The following is a 16,781-nucleotide window of genomic DNA, read 5'->3' as shown; positions in this document are numbered from 1 at the left end:
TGTGTACCTATGCAATTTTGGTTAAGCCCCTTAGGAAGAATTATTTTTTAAAGCCCCCTTTTTTTAAATTTGAAATGGAACTTAACTTTAGAAATAACAGGAAATCCATTTTTAAAGAGTTAAAGGAAATAAAACAGACATGAATTAAGTAACTGCAGGTCCACCCTTGCTACTTGAAAATTCTTTCACAGCGGGAAAATAAGAAAAGCTATAGACTAGGACTCTATAGGTAAAAGAAAAGTATACACTTTTCGAAATCGAGCCAATGATTCATGTTGAATGTGCATTCTTGGATTCGTTTACTTTTATTTGAAACCTAGGAAGCATTTGTTTATTGTTTAATAATGTTTTAAATATCAACGAATCGATTAAAAACGAAAACATATTTAATGAAATGAAATTGACACGTCATTATAATTAAAAATGACACCTCATTCCATTTTCGCGCGCCTATCAATCGGCTAGATTAAACAGATTAAAAATAGCGAAACTCAACCTTCTTTCAAACCGCCCGCGCCACAGATAATTATAATCGCAAGTTCCCTACATTTGAATACACGCCACATTTTGTCACGCAAGTAACAAAAATGAGAGTGTAATATTACGCAAAGCAATTGCAATCCTATCTAAGTGAAATTAAAGAAAAAAGTCGCTTGTGATCGCTATCAAAATAACATATTTACAACCGTCCATTCTTTTCCCGTTTTAACCAATTTCTATTTAAAAACGTGGAATGGATAAGTCTTCGCATATATGGAATTATTATTTACAATAATTGAATGTCATAATTATAATTATGTTGTTATCGTAATGAGACATAATTATATGCATTTCACATGTGTTTGGTATCGATTTATTGTGTTCGGAATACACAATAAGTTTGTCGTATAATATTATAGTTATCAAGCTTACTTTGATGGAAACTTAACCGAAAGTTTTCTCAAAAGTAGAGCAAATTTTAGCGACTTTAAATTACTATTACTTTTGAAAATTTACTTTTCCTACATTTTTCCTAATATATTCATGTGCAAGTTTTTCTTTTTCAGACATATCGACGTCTTCATAAATGCAAATTACTTAATCTAATATCTAATATACATATATTATAAAGGCGAAAGTTTGTATGGATGTATGGATGTATGGATGTTTGTTACTCTTTCACGTAAAAACTATTACAATGAAATTTAGCACACATATAGAGGGTAACTTGGATTAACACATAGGATAGTTTTTATCCCGGAAATCCCACGGGAACGGGAACTAACTATGCGGGTTTTCCTTTGCAAACGCGGGCGAAGTCGCGGGCGGAAATCTAGTTTCAAATATTTTATTAAATAAAACTAATTATTAATATTATTTAATTACGATGGAATGATGGTTACCGCACAGTCAAGAACAGCTGTGGATTGACAACACGGAAAATTTATATGAAAGTAAATAAATAATAATGTCACTATTTAATTAATCAATAATTAAATCACAAATAGATTTAAATAATTATGATTTGTATTATTATAGAGGGATACATTTGATAATCGTTTTTATGTAAAATCGTTCTTTTTAAACTATTTTTTTGCTCTGTTTATTTTGAAATATACCTAACTATAGTCTAATAATAAATGATATCAAAATGCAACAATTTAAACACACCGATACATAAACAAGTTCAACGAGTAATGAAATGACAATGAAATAATAATTTATATGTGGGAAATGCGTGCACACAAATGTCACTACACAATTGGTAAAAGTTCCATTGTATTTGCGGTTAACACGGCGCAAAGTTTTCCTTTTACCTCTGTGTTGTGACTGTCAAAAATGCGGCTCGTGCCTATTTGTTTACGAATTTAAAAAAAAAACAAACGCGGGAACTGTTCATGTCATTTTTGAATTTCGAATTATTTGCAAACGAAGATTTTTAAGCGCATTATGTAAGTGCCAACGCAATTCGAGATATAATATTTGTAAAATACATTGCATAACGTACCTCTCTCGGTGAAAGCGTCCCCGGCGATGTCCTGCAGCTGATCCTCGGGAGCTACATCGTTCGTGCCAATACTCTGTTCACGGAACACAACATTGTCATTCAAACTGGGCCCTGAATGGGAGTTTGTGTGTATTGAGTTCCCGGTTTCTGGAGCGTAAGGGAACACTACGCGTGGCGATCTCGCCCGCCAACCGCTCGTTGGCGCGTAAAAACTATTCCTCGGTGGTGCGTATGGCTGTACATACGGTTCGAAAGAAAAACTCGGCGCGTAAGTCCTCCCGTACCGCCCCTGATACAACTTCGGGTATAAGCCCCTAAAACGCGGCTCATAGAACCGTTCGTTGTGCGACAGACCGTCTATGACTTTCAGTTTATCATCGTCAGATGTGAATTCGTAATCTGGCGTCTCGTCGAATTTGATCCGCTCTGTTTTTCTCTTGTCAGTTAAGTCTATCTCGCCGCGACCGAACTCGTCCTCGTCGAGGAATAAAACGCGGGAATGGTACCGCTTTGGGACAAACATTGGGACATTGCGAGAAGGATAGACTAGGCTCAGCGCGCGACTCCGCTCGGCGCTCGTGAACGCCGCTATCATGAGGAGAAACACTTTCAAACAATTCGCTAACATGTTGTCGGCCACTATTGGAATTTCACTTTCATCTTCCACTGTCTGTGTTTGTTTAAATCCGATTAGTCGATTAATCGATATTGCATGATATACTCGATTGTTTTGTTGGCTAGTCGATTTTCATTTTTTAACGGATTGCGCGCGTGGTTCGCGGTGGAAAGTTGATCGCGGACTGGTTGGGTGGTGATCCCCACTGTGGGAGCTGGGTTATGTAAATGCATTGGTGACGTTCGCTTGTTACGTAATGGGGGCGATGATAGCGTTGCTTGGCAACCGCGTTTTGTGACTCGTGACGTCATGCCCCAATGTGAGCTCTCGCTTATGTAAACAGGGTTGTTTATGGTTGAAAGGAGGTTAAAAAAGTAAAAGTGGGTCACGTGGTTTTTATAATAAAAGATCTTAAAATAAAATTGTTTTGGTTCCGGCTAGTTTTGGTCTGTGTTAGCAGCTAGACTATTATGTTGTTTATATAGTATCGTTCGATATAGGAATTCTCAAGTTATATTTCAGTAAATACATTACAATATAATTTACTTAATATGATTCTAAGGAATATTATTCTAATTTCTAAGAATTTTTTTCCTACCGAAGAATCTATATTTAATATATAAAACTCAAGGGTGACTGATATAGTGATCTATCAACGCACAGCCTAAACCACTGGACGGATCGGGCTGAAATTTGGCATGCAGGTAGATGTCATAACGTAGGCGTCCCCTAAGAAAGGATTTCCCGAAATTCTTGCGGGAACGGGAAAAAACGGGGATGCACGTACAAAGTCGTGGGCGGAAGCTAGTTTTAAATAAATTCTTCGGTAGGAAATTTACTCGTTTTGATCTAAAGACAATCCAATACAGCTCTATCTAAAGCGAAATAGAGAATATACATATATTTGATGTGGGTACGTTTATTCTGAATTATATAAAATAATAATAATATTTCTTTAAGATATTAGCTTTAAGCTATGTGAAATCGTAAATAATACGATAGTTACAGTAATTTTAAATTGAAAATTATTATTGTGACAAATATTTAAAAATATCGAAATATCAAAATATACTATTTCTAAATCCATACTTAATATTATAAATGCGAAAGTAACTCTGTCTGTCTGTCTGTTACTCAATCACGCCTTAACTACTGAACCAATTTGCATGAAATTTGGTATAGAGATATTTTGATACCCGAGAAAGGACATAGGATAGGTTTTATCCCGGAAATCCTACGGGAACGGGTTTTTCTTTGAAAACGCGGGCGAAGCCGCGGGCGGAAAGCTAGTAGAGAAATATTTATATAATGTATTTTTACCTACTTGTAAATAACAAATTGTTTATGTAAAGCTTTTCTACACTAATATTATAAAGAGGAAAACTTTGTTAGTTTGATTGTAATGAATAGGCTCATAAACTACTGGACCGATTTTGATGAAATTTGGCACAGACAATCTTTAGACCCTGAGAAAGAACATAGGCTACTTTTTATTGCAAAATATGTACCACGGGCGAAGCCGGGGCGGACCGCTAGTTGGTTATAAAAATTATATACATACTTAGGTAGGTACACTACAATACTTAGGGTTTTTGTTTTATATACCATCGTAGCAATTTGCCTACGTTCGTAGCACTGTTTTTTTTTAAAGGAATAAGAAAAATATAATTGAATTGGTTGAGTTTTATTCTTTATGCAAAGAGTAGAAGAGTATAAGACACTTTTGTCATTGTCTGTTATTCGTAGTGTAGGAACGGATGAACAAATTTTGGTAAGTTTTAAAGAAATTCTTATCTATCTAAATTAATTGTTCTTATTATTATTTGGGGATGATAGTAGCTAATATTGTACTAAGTGTATTATTTATGTAATCATTTAAATTTTCAACATAAATGTTACTTAAAACTATATTATGTTTCGTAAATAAAGTATCTTTAATATTTCTTATTTTGATACAGCGCCATCTAGTTTTGCTATAGAAAGAATAAGCTAATACAGCCTTCGGAGGCTTTCTGAAGTGTACACATTTACACAAACTTTCATAAAATAACGATTTTTCTGCATATTTAAAGTAGATGGCGCTTTTAATTTAACCTAAAACGTAATTCTAATTTAAATTTAATTTATTTATTTGAAATAAATACGGTTAGGTACAAAGATTTATAGATGTTAATATACAAATTTGATTTTCCAGAAAAAATCGCTAATTGATTGGCATGCAGATATTTATATAACAACAAAGAAAGTAAGTTTGTTGTTTGGTCGTTAAGCTTGCAATTAATACAATTGAGATTAATTTCAAATCACAATAATTATATAATGTCACTGTTTTGATTTTTTAAAAGTGCATGGTAATTATGAGACATGTCCTGTGTAAAAGTATTTGTTCGACATATGTTTTATCGTTAAATTTGATTTTATAAAAAATTAGAATTTATAGTTACATTAACTTGGATTAATCTTTATTTTTTGAACTCTACTTCAATTAACAATTGGCTTAATAATTTTCGAATATTTTATTAATTTTAGACGTAGCTACGTTTGATATTAAATGACTTGTAGGACACACTATCTACTTCACGCAAGTAATATAATCCTCGTGGTAATAGACCTATTCTACTAATATTATAAATGCGAAAGTTTGTATGTTTGTTTGGCTTCTTCAGGCAAAAGCTGCTGAATCGTCTTTCATGAAATTTGACACACACTTAGAGGGTAACTTGGATTAGCACATCTCACGGGAACGGGAACGGTTTTCCCTGTGGGTTTTCCTTTGACTACGCGGGCGAAGCTGCGTAAAATATACAAATTCCTCCTATGTACTTATCTTTGACGTTTGATTTTATATTTGGAGCGAAACCCAGGTCTTAAGTTAGTTTATAAATCAAAGACTCTTAGTAAGGAAAAGTTCCTGATGCATTGAAGAGTAATTCAATATTGTTCGATTAAATAGTGTGTTATATATCAAAACTACTCAACCAATTTTTAATAATTACTAGCTTCCGCCCGCGACTCCGTCCGCGCGGATGTCGGTCTTCGCGTGGATGGTTTATTTCTCCATTTTGAGTACGTACCTCTGACAATAAAATCTTATAAATATCTATTGGACCCAATTCCCAAATACGGCTAGGCCTATAATAATACGCAACGTGTGTTCGCGGTTCTACGGAACAACGTCTATGGATAAAACTGAAAAATTAAGATTAATTTTTTCTACGTATTTTTCCAGGATAAAAAGTATCCTATTTTACGCCCAGGATAATAAGGTATAATTATACCAAGTTTCATCGAAATCGAACCGGTAGATTTCACGTGATGCCTTCACATACAGACAGACAGACAGACAGACAGACAGACAGACAGACATACAGACAAAAATTTTTTTAATCACATATTTGGGTTTGGTATCGATCCAGTAACACCTCCTGCTATTTATTTTTTCAATATTTTCAATGTACAGAATTGACTCTTCTACAGATTTATTATATGTATAGATTTACCGTTAGAAAGGTACATATTTACGCAGAAATATAGGATTATATATTAGATAATATGATTATGCTTAGATAAGCCTATCGCTCTATTTCATGCTTTCGATAAAATTTATTCAAAATTTGTCCCGTGATTTATAGAAAAAAGAAATAAATTTACCTGCATATTATATACGTATGGAAACTAACCAAAAGAATGAGTCATCTTCAGAACAATCAAATACCCCTCATTATTTACATAAATACATATCACACTTTTTATATGAAACGTAAACATTAAAACAATATTACCTACGATTCTCTACTGTCCTATCCACTATCATTACACCCAAGCTTATTATCAGGCCGGAGAAATTAAATCAACGGCATTTATTTTGAAATACTTTTACATCGATAGCTTATCATTAAACCTCAATCGCATACTTTCTTCGTGTAGCTATAATAATCGTGACAGCTCGAACGTGTAGAACCGGCTTTACCGGCCAGATTTCAAAACGTTAGTCTCTTTACCATCGTCGCGCGCGGCAGACGAAAAAAAATTTAAATTTTGACGTGCGTTTTGGCGGCAATATAATTTATTACCTGTGCTGTGTCGAATGCAGTGAAAGGGTGTGAAAGTGAGTGAGGCTATCTTTGTTGTTGAGTTGTTTTGCGGCCTACATTTCGTTCTAAATATGTTTTCGTATTTATACGATTTTAATGGAAATATTGCTGTATGGTAAACTCTCTCTGTACTAAAGCGGGATGCGTTTTCGTTTGTTTAGCTTTACATTTAAAACTTTTATTGGCGAAATATTTAAGCAAACAATAATTATTGTGCTTTTAAAATACCTAATTTTTTTCCTTGGCTTTGCTTTAGTAGGATGAAAATTATAATAGCGAATTTTTTTGACAGAAAAATACGTTTTTTACGGTTAACGTGTTTTTTTACTGATTTTCCTTATCGCTTCAGACATATCACATAACCATACTTAAACAATGTTTATTCACATTTTTTTACGTAAATACACATTATATTTACATAATGCTATTTTTATACGAAATCTAATTTCGTTCATTACATCATAACATTAATAATACCTAGATGATCTAAATTGGATCTATGTTGTCTGAATAAATAAAATAAATTAACATATTATTATAATACAATAAGATATTTTACATTGTTATTACCTATAGATAAAAACATGCATAGGACTGTCATTAAAGATAACTAAGTTTATATATATTATAGCTTTCTAATATAAATTTTCATACTTAAAGTACCTAAATAAAATAGATTTCGTGCTAAATATTTGCAATTGAGAATTAATTCAAGGTCACGAACTCGAAACTCACTAGAGCAGATAGCTTTCTCTCTGCAATTTTATGGGAAATTATAATTTCTTTGTATTATATTCACTTGACAATTAAATATATAAATTATTTTTTATGAATATAAATAATCCATTACTTTCACGTACCTATGTTATAAAACCGATGAATAAAGACGTGCATTGAGATGTAGATATAAATTTCGATTAAAACTCTGTTTTTTTTATGTCTACAACTTTAAATAGTATCAAATTTAAAAGACGTCTATAAATTCACATAATGTTATTACTTATTAGTATTGTGATAGTTGGTGTATATTCAGTAAAATACGCTGCAATTTATTTTTTATTTTTTGTAAGGTGACATACAAAAATTCAACAATTTTTCTATAAGTAGATAATTATTATCAATACGGCGATAATAATTGATGATTACTATTAGGTATAAGAATTTAAAATCTTCACCTCTTGAAAATTGAAAATTACGATATTAAAAATTTAAAAATGTATTCTATAGAATCTATTGTCCATTCTAAGGCGAAATAATATTTATCTATATATTTATTTATCTGTGAGAAATTTATAAAAATTATACTACGTTATTAAATTATTTTATTTACTGCATAATTTTCACACTATCGCGTAATTAAAACATATGATAATATATTTTCTTTACAGAATTGAATTACCAGTAAAAAACACAATAGCTATGTGTAATTATAACAAAAAAATAAAATCAGTATGCAACCGGTGAAGGATTCTCTATGGATATCAGGAATAAAACATAGAGAAAATAGAACATGTCAAAATAAAGGCGGGAAAAGAAAAAAACATCGAAAACCATCATGGCGGACGAAATGGCGGGAGTTTGGAATGGTGCTGCCGTTGTTAATTTTAAATGTTGGACAAGCGAATGCTGTGGAAAGTAAGTTTAGATATTATAATAATTTTAAATAAGTATTTAATTTAAAATGAGGTAAATTAATGTGTTTTATAATTTGTATTTATCGGACTATTTTTATTGTTGGTTTATTTTTCGTATTCGTCGTTATATAGAATAGGTACATATTTTATTTCTAAGACATAATTCTTACAAAAATCTTTTAAAATGCTGTATATATACTAAAATAACTATTAAGATTAAGAAAAATTTTATATTTACATAGTCATTGGTCACATTATAATATTATTATTTATACATACTCAGTATACTAATATTAATATTCTATATCAGTGTTCAAAGGATTTGTTATAACTTTAATAATTTTATTAAACAATGCGTATTATTTTAATTAGCTCAATCATCATACCTTATCATGCATAGTATAATACTTTCGAATTAATAAAAAAATTGTTAGGTACTTGTAATGCTATTCACTATATTTATTTCATTAAGAATAAAGAAAAAAAGGTTTATATCAGGGGACACCCGGGTTTGAACCGGGGACCTCTCGATCTGCAGTCGAATGCTCTACCACTGAGCTATATCCCCGATGACAAAAGATGCGAAATTATCAATACAGATTCGCATATGTTACATACTATAATATTATCAATGTAAATCGCTACATAGTATAAAACAAAGTCGCTTTCTCTGTCCCTATGTCCCTTTGTATGCTTAAATCTTTAAAACTACGCAACGGCTTTTTGATGCGGGTTTTTTTTAATAGATAGAGTGATTCAAGAGGAAGGTTTTAGTATATAATTTATTAGGTTTTAGACAAAGCGGGCGAAGCCGCGGGTGGTAAGCTAGTACGCGTATAAAAAACTAACTTTCGACACGCAGCTTCGCACGTGTTTTCTATAATTTAACAAATTATATACTCCTACGAGAACAACACTATTAACCACGCATTTAATGAAAACAAACATACATCAGATAAACTAAGATAAGGCATCCGCGATGAAAAGGATTCTTTTCTGTACTATCAAAATAGAATTAAGTTGTAAGACCTATAATTAAAATATGGCGGCTTCCAAAATCGAATTTGTAAGCAACTGTGCAATATATTAAGCGAAATAACATTATGATGTGTCGGTTACATGTGTTTGAAAGAGCTGTTTATCAAATAAATATATTTTTAATTCCAGGTCTAACCTCCCGCGTGCTAGCCTCTTTTCTCGGCTACCCTACAACTTGCAGTCTTGGCAATGAGGTTATTCCTTGCACATTGTCAATATCCTGCTGGTTACGTGGCGGGGTAAAGACGAAGGGTTGTGGTGAGAGCTGGTTGTTCTCTTGCTGTGTGAGCGAACATAATGATTTGGATAATAGGTGAGTTCATGCAATCATACCCTGTACTTTGTCCATACCCTGCTAGTTACGCGTAGGGTAAAGACTAATAGTTTTTGTGAAGGCTGGCTCTTGCTGTGTTAGCGAATAGAATGATTTGGATGATAGGTGTGTAGCATAAATTACATTTATTTTGTGTCAATCTGCAACGATTTTTTGTTACCTACTTAACTATCTATTCATAATTATCATTAATTAATTTATTCGATGGTTGCAGATAACAGACAAAAATTTTGCAAAAATAAATTTATATTCTCTGCAGACTTTTGTTATAAGAATTATTTTTCTAAAATGAATCTGATATCATCATTTGTTTTTTCAGTATACCGTCATCAGATTGGCAATACAAAGTACCGCCAAAACTGAGGGTAGTTCCGCAGAGAAATGTCATACCACCAAACGTCTTTCGACGAAGAGTCGACGAAGATGTTAATCAGGTAATATTATGATTTATTATAAAGAAGGTATAAGCAATTAGTTTGCATGTATTTTTATAGATTATTTATGTATTTCATCATAACTAAATGAATTATTAACATTTGATGCCCGGTTGTAATTTATTTTGTCAAAATTTTTATATTTTCATGTAATTATACAATTGTGAGCAATTTTTTTCGTACAAAATAATGTTCATACAAAACTAGGTTATATTTTAATTATAGGTAAATCATTTTTATTAATTACAATGTTTCTCATTCCAGGTAGACTGTGGTGTCCCTTTAACCAGGGTACTTCAAAAACGTATTATTGGCGGTCGTGAAGCCCGGTTCGCTGAATTCCCCTGGCAGGCACACGTCAGGATATCTGAGTTTCAATGTGGTGGTGTGCTAAGTAAGTATTAAGTATATACATGTCCTTTTTATTAAAGTTGGATTAAAACATATAGTACAAGTAAACATGATAATCATTTGCCGATAATTTTCTGTAAACACGGTTTTCAATGACAATTATTATTTATTAACAATAATTAGAGTCCCTGTACTGAATTTATCTATTTATTTTACATTCATCCTTGTTAATTTAAGGTATTGAAAGTAAACGAGCATGATGCGACTCACAAAAATTAGTGCCTTTTACGCACGACAGGGGCGCTATTCCAATGACGATCAGAGGCGGCTCGTGACAAAATTTTATGGGTGTTCACTTGAAATAAAACACTGAAAATACTTACATGATGTAAAGCAGTACAATTTAATTAAAAAATTACTTATAAAGGAAATGCATACATCTTTCTTTTTGGTGTGCAAAAATATCTATAACTTGACACAATCTATTAACCTTCGTAAATTATGTCTGTTTTCATCGACACGGTCATTGAACTCGCGTATTGACTTTCGGTACGCGGAATCTAATGCTTTACGAATGTCTTGTCGTTCGATAGACGCCAATTGCAGTTCATTCAACAAATGGTACCTACCGAGATTGTGAATGTTTTTTCATCTTGATTGAAAGATGAGCTAAGTCGTCAACGCCCGTTTCAGTCCAAGCACTCTCACCTCTGACCTCCGTCGGCCGCACCCGCTTCAAATAAAAGACACGGAAAACAAAATATTTTGTTGCTTTCATGTTCATCACAACCACACAACCGCGGTGTTTTCACATACCTATTGTTCGGATTTAAACACACGCGTATATGTTTTCGTTTTTGTCGTACATTTTTGCGTAAGGTCAAGTTCAGGCCGTGGCGGTCCCTTAGCTTTCAATTCAAGCCGAATTTGTAACGTTTTAACACACTTTTTAATGAACGCCACATTATAATTGTCCATTTTAACACTCACAAGTAATACTGATAACTACAGGCTATTTCAACAGTCAACACGTAGGTATCTTATGATTTTAATTCGAAAATTCCCGATTATAGGTACATTCGCGCGCGTGCAAGTTGACTAGAGGTAGAGTGTTTGTTTATATTTGAGTGAGTGGCAACGTCGCGCAATCGCTGTCTTGTGTACGGGCGCGCGGTAAAAACGAACCGGCAACGTTTGCGGGAGCGGCGCTCCGAATTTTGCTATTTTTTCATAGAAAATCTTCTGTTTCACGCGCAGGACTCTGACAAAACTATCTCTTTCACTCCTATTGGATTTCGTATTAGAAAATGTACTGAATATTTTTTTCATTGGAGCGCAATCGTGAGCGCTCCGCTACGCGCGTTTTATAATACAGTATTATACCTACAGGTGTATGGAATGATGGAATGATGGATATATTCATTGGTATTGCCAGTAGTTTTTTACGATTACGATTGATTTTAAATAGTAATAATTAATATTAATAATTAAATTAGGAGTATGATTTTATTATAATTATTTATGGGAGTTCACTGCACCAGCGCTCCTTAGGGCGAGCCGCCTCTGATGACGATATGAATATTTTTACGATAGTTTTCATGCTCACGCTTTTATTCGTATTCTGTTAATCGTGGTGATAATGAGAAAATGTCGTCAGTATCCTGCTGGATGATGATGATAATTATTTATGTGCTGACATCCTGATAACAAGCTATATATGATGGATTTTGATTACGATAATAAATACTTTTGGCATGGCAATGGTAATGAATGACGATAAGATAAATTGGATTCGTTTTGAATTCTATTTAACTCAATATTTCGGCGTCAGTTTAGCGCTCTGACGCGTCCTAAATACAAATTCTATTTGACAAATTAATATAATTTTTTTAAATAATAATAAAAAATCGATCACGAAGCGGAATTCGCACCCGAAAATTTCGTCAGATTTTTTTTATTTAAAAGTGTGTATTTATTCATATGCTATAAGAATAAATATCAAATTCAAAGCTATTATTTATAGCTTGGAATTTGATATTTATTTATAGTTTATTTGACATAAACGTTGTCGGCAGTATCCCGCTGGTACATAGCCACAGCGGCGCACTGCGTGTCGCGCGCGCGGCTCCGTGACGTGGCGGTGTGGCTCGGCGCGCTGGACACTAGCGAGTCGCGCACTGCTAGACGATTGGGGTTTGTGTATAACTATACTTAATATTATAACGCTGAAGAGTTTGTTTGTTTTTAAACTATTGCATAGCTTCTATCGCGGGCCTTGAGCGCGGGGACCGAATCGAGAAATTCCGTAACGAAAATCCTCACGCTCTCCACTCCAACCGGCTCGGAGGTGTGGCTTGAAGGCATGCTATGCAATAGCTTTACCGCGGCAGTCCCCGAGTGCCACACGTCTTTTTTTTGTTTGAACACACTAATCTCGGGAAGTACGGGTCCGATTTGAAAAATTCTTTCGCAGTTAGCCCATTTATCGAGGAAGTATAGGCTATATATCATAACGCTAAGACCAACAGGAGTGGAGCACTGCGGGTAAAACTGCGGAGCACAGCTAGTCATATTATAAAAATACACACATTTAGCCTCAAATTCTTCATTACTTTACTAAGATTAAGCCAAATGGCGTTCCTGTATAATCAATCATTCGATATAGTTGCAAGCAAAAAAATCAGGATAAAATGTTAATCAGTAAAGATATAGGTAGCATTTTAATGGCAAAATAATGTTTAAATTCGTATATCAGTTGTTTTTTTTATGTTAAACTGTAACAAACAAGAACAAAAAATTTAATCATTTCTCTATCTAGATGATCCATCGAACGCTTTTATATACATAGCGTAAAAACAGTATTCAAACCTACATAATATAAACGCTTATTGAATGCTTAAAAAGACATTTAAGAAGAATAAAGATTAACAAAAGATTTTTTTTTTGCAGGGTAGTCCAAAAAATTCTTCATCCGTTATTTCAATTTCGAACAACCCAGCCAGACCGTTACGATATAGCCTTATTACGGCTTTCTCGACCAATCGTCTATACTAGTAACATCCTGCCGATCTGCTTGCCTGAAATGGACTTGCAGTTAGGGGGCAAGTCGGGGGTAATAGCTGGGTGGGGCAAGACAGATACGAGCTTGGGGCACACGGGGACAAATTGGTTGAGGTCTGCTACTGTGCCTATATTGAGTAAGTTCTTCATATTTCTAATATCAGTATTTTGTTTTTTTATGTCTTAAACAAGAAAAAATGTTTCTGTGATAAATACCAAAAAGTAAAATGGTGGTATGGTGGTGGTGCTATGTTATTATATTATCTGTGATAAAAATTAATGTTTTTTTTTGGTAAAATAGACTAAAATGATTTTAATTAACTGAATTAAACTAATGAATTATTTACTGAGTTCATTTTGAGTGTCAGTTTTAGAAAAATCATGTTCTACGGGTTAATCGCGAGCACTAGTTTTACATCTTACCTACGAAAATTTATGAATATTTATACGAAAAATTGTATCATTCCTCTGTGTCTGATTATAACAAAAGTTTAAAATTATCGTTTCAGGTACAGAGCAATGTATAAAATGGCATCAGAGCAAACAGATCTCAGTGGAAATACACCCTGAAATGATCTGTGCAGGACATTCGGATGGACACCAAGATGCCTGCCTAGGTACGTTAATACACCTAACTTTACAATTGACACTTTAACACAAACATTAATTCAAATTTACCATGTTAAATTAGCCGTTTTGCAGTCGACTAATAGTTCTTATCTGAATGCGAAATTTTGTGCTGATGTATGTTAACTGTTATGCAAAAAACGGCTCAACAATTTTTGAACATCGGTACTGAGTTACTGCAGTCGCGGATGTAAGCTGGTTGTATTTGTCATTATTTAATGCATATTCTTTATACATTATCTGTAATTTTAACTGATTTTGTGTGTCGCTAAACTCCTCATAAATAACTGGACCGATATTAATACAAAAATTTGTGTTTACGCGAATTCAAGAATTTTTTAATGTCTTTTACAACACGAGCGAAGCCACGGACAAAAGCTAGTATTATACATATACATATTTCTACATAGACATATTTCAATACAGGCGATTCAGGTGGCCCCCTTATAGTAAAGGACAATGGCCGGTACTACCTCGCCGGCATTACGTCCGCGGGCTTCGGCTGCGGCGTGGACCATCAGCCCGGCATCTACCACAATGTGCTCACTACAGCCAGCTGGATACGCGATATTGTGCACCCGACCGCTAATTATATTGACTTTTGAGGAATTAAAAGTCCCCAATTAAGTGGTCTTGAAAAGTCCCTAATTAAGCGGGCTTTTAGGGATTGAAAAGTCCCTAATTAAGCGGGCTTTTGGGGATTGTAATGTCTCTAATTAAGTGGGCTTTTGGGGATTGTAATGTCTCTAATTAAGTGGGCTTATCAAGAAAATAATGATAGGGAACTGACAAAGAAAAACATGACAGGGGACTGACAAAGAAAAAATGGCAGGGTACTGTCAAAGAAAAAAATGGCAGGGAGCTGACAAAATGACTAAAAATTACAAACTGACTTACCAAATTGAAAAGTCCCTAATAAAGTAGTCTTTTGAGGAAATGAAAAGTCCCTAATTATGTGGGATTTTCAAGAAAATAATGACAGGGAACTGACAAAATCTCTACACATATTACATACTGACTTCTTCGCGATTCATGATACGAGACAACTAATTGTATATTCACTTTTTAAATGTGCGGGTTTTTTGCGGAATTATGATGTATACGTTGATTTATGAAACCTAAAGAAAATGTCTTACTTATATTATAAGGGGTTTTTGTGAAAAGACGATGAAATGCATCGATTTTTAATGATATTAGAATTAAAAGTCTTAATTATTTAGAATTATGTGCCCTAATTTATAACTTTGTTCACTTTTAATGATGTAGAAAGTAATACATTAATTAATTATGTTCACTTCTAGCTAAATAGTACAATTAATTGATGTCGATGTAATTATGGACGTATCATATTATCTTACTAGCTTTCCACCCGCGGCATCGCCCGCGCAGTCAAAGAAAAACCCGCATAGTTCCCGTTCCCGTGGGATTTCCGGAATAAAACCTATCCTATGTCCCGGGGTAAAAAGAAGCCTATGTCCTTTCTCGTTATCAAAATATCTCTATACCAAATTTCATGCAAATTGGTTCAGTAGTTAAGGCGTGATTGAGTAACAGACAGACAGAGTTACTTTTGCATTTATAATATTAAGTATGGATGTGTTACGGATTAAACATTTTACTCATTAAATGCTGTATCAATAAATTCTGGAAGGGATGTTTAAAAAGGAAGATTGCCTATTTATTTATTTATTATGTAGATAAAACAAAAATATACAAATGCTTAACATAGCATAAGTCTAAAACGTACAAAATAAGGATAGTACAATATTAGACGAAATTATGTTTATATTTATATGTAACTAGCGGGCCTTCCCCGGCTTTGCCCGTGGTACATATTTACGTTTTCTCTACATAAGAACCATCCTCGTACTTCAAGGAATATAATAAAAAAAGAATTAACGAAATCGGTTCAGCCGTTCTCAAGTTATGCGCTTACCAACACATTTTGGGATTCATTTTTATTTTTTATATTATATGTATATGTATATGATAGGCATTCAATTTTTTTCTGCATTTCGAATTCTTTCCTTTTATTAATTTTGATATAAGAAAATATTTAACGTTAGGGTAAACGCAGGTATTAACGACCCCTCTAAGGCAATTTCAAAATCAACCATATTTTTTAAGTATACTGGTTCTTCTAAAGATTTATAATTTCATTTTATATGCTAGTGTTATGTATAAAAAATGTATTTATTGAAGCAAATACATTCTAATAAAGGATTATCTTGTAAAAAATAATTTACAATGTGACTTAGTCGATTGTTGCTATTACCGACCCATAAAAACGGCTGTGAAGCTATTAACGATTTTTATGCAGCTATTCCCGATCGTATGTGAGAGGAAGCCTTTTTCCAGCAATGGAATGTATAGAAGCTAGTGATGATGATGATTACCGATCTTAATAAAATGAAATAAAAATGCAAATATATTCGTATTTTTTTATTGTAGTTATTTTTAATAAAACAAATGAGTACTTTTTAGTAATGAACTAAATAATTACAAACTTTTAAATTAATCAACATAATACTATTAATATATGTACATATATTAAATTAAGGATTTCAAACTCTAGGATATTTCGTTATGCTATTTGATTGATTGCT

At 33.2% G+C, this 16,781-nt stretch overlaps 2 protein-coding genes and 1 non-coding gene across 3 annotated transcripts in view; 1 reads left to right on the top strand and 2 right to left on the bottom strand.

Annotated features, from left to right (window-relative positions):
• Nucleotides 1–2,781, bottom strand: part of LOC123703980 — a 44,147-nt gene extending 41,366 nt beyond the window's left edge. Inside the window, exon 1 of the mRNA XM_045652204.1 lies at nucleotides 1,988–2,781. Within this exon, the coding sequence (XP_045508160.1) occupies nucleotides 1,988–2,615 (628 nt within the window). The 5' untranslated portion in view covers nucleotides 2,616–2,781. The remainder of the gene's footprint in view (nucleotides 1–1,987) is intronic.
• A 5,387-nt stretch (nucleotides 2,782–8,168) lies between these two features.
• Nucleotides 8,169–15,607, top strand: LOC123703979 (serine proteinase stubble). The gene is made up of 8 exons (XM_045652203.1): nucleotides 8,169–8,332; nucleotides 9,499–9,682; nucleotides 10,023–10,137; nucleotides 10,402–10,531; nucleotides 12,564–12,681; nucleotides 13,438–13,685; nucleotides 14,058–14,165; nucleotides 14,602–15,607. The coding sequence occupies exons 1-8, from the start codon at nucleotides 8,281–8,283 to the stop codon at nucleotides 14,778–14,780; spliced, it is 1,134 nt and encodes a 377-aa protein (XP_045508159.1). The 5' UTR covers nucleotides 8,169–8,280; the 3' UTR covers nucleotides 14,781–15,607.
• Nucleotides 8,828–8,899, bottom strand: Trnac-gca. Its single transcript has one exon. It is a non-coding gene; the product is annotated as a tRNA-Cys (tRNA).
• Nucleotides 15,608–16,781: the final 1,174 nt, after the last annotated feature.

This window comes from Colias croceus, chromosome 28 (assembly GCF_905220415.1).
Source record: "Colias croceus chromosome 28, ilColCroc2.1".
Classification (NCBI taxonomy): domain Eukaryota; kingdom Metazoa; phylum Arthropoda; class Insecta; order Lepidoptera; family Pieridae; genus Colias; species Colias croceus.
This window is presented reverse-complemented; position numbering and strand designations above follow the sequence as displayed.

Bases quoted from the DNA above. Each gene is read 5' to 3' on its own strand.
- LOC123703979 (XM_045652203.1), top strand. From the start codon at position 8,281: ATGGTGCTGCCGTTGTTAATTTTAAATGTTGGACAAGCGAATGCTGTG. The intron at 10,138-10,401 runs GTAATATTATGA...TTCTCATTCCAG, and splicing joins TCGACGAAGATGTTAATCAG to GTAGACTGTGGTGTCCCTTT. The intron at 12,682-13,437 runs GTTTGTGTATAA...TTTTTTTTGCAG, and splicing joins CGCACTGCTAGACGATTGGG to GGTAGTCCAAAAAATTCTTC.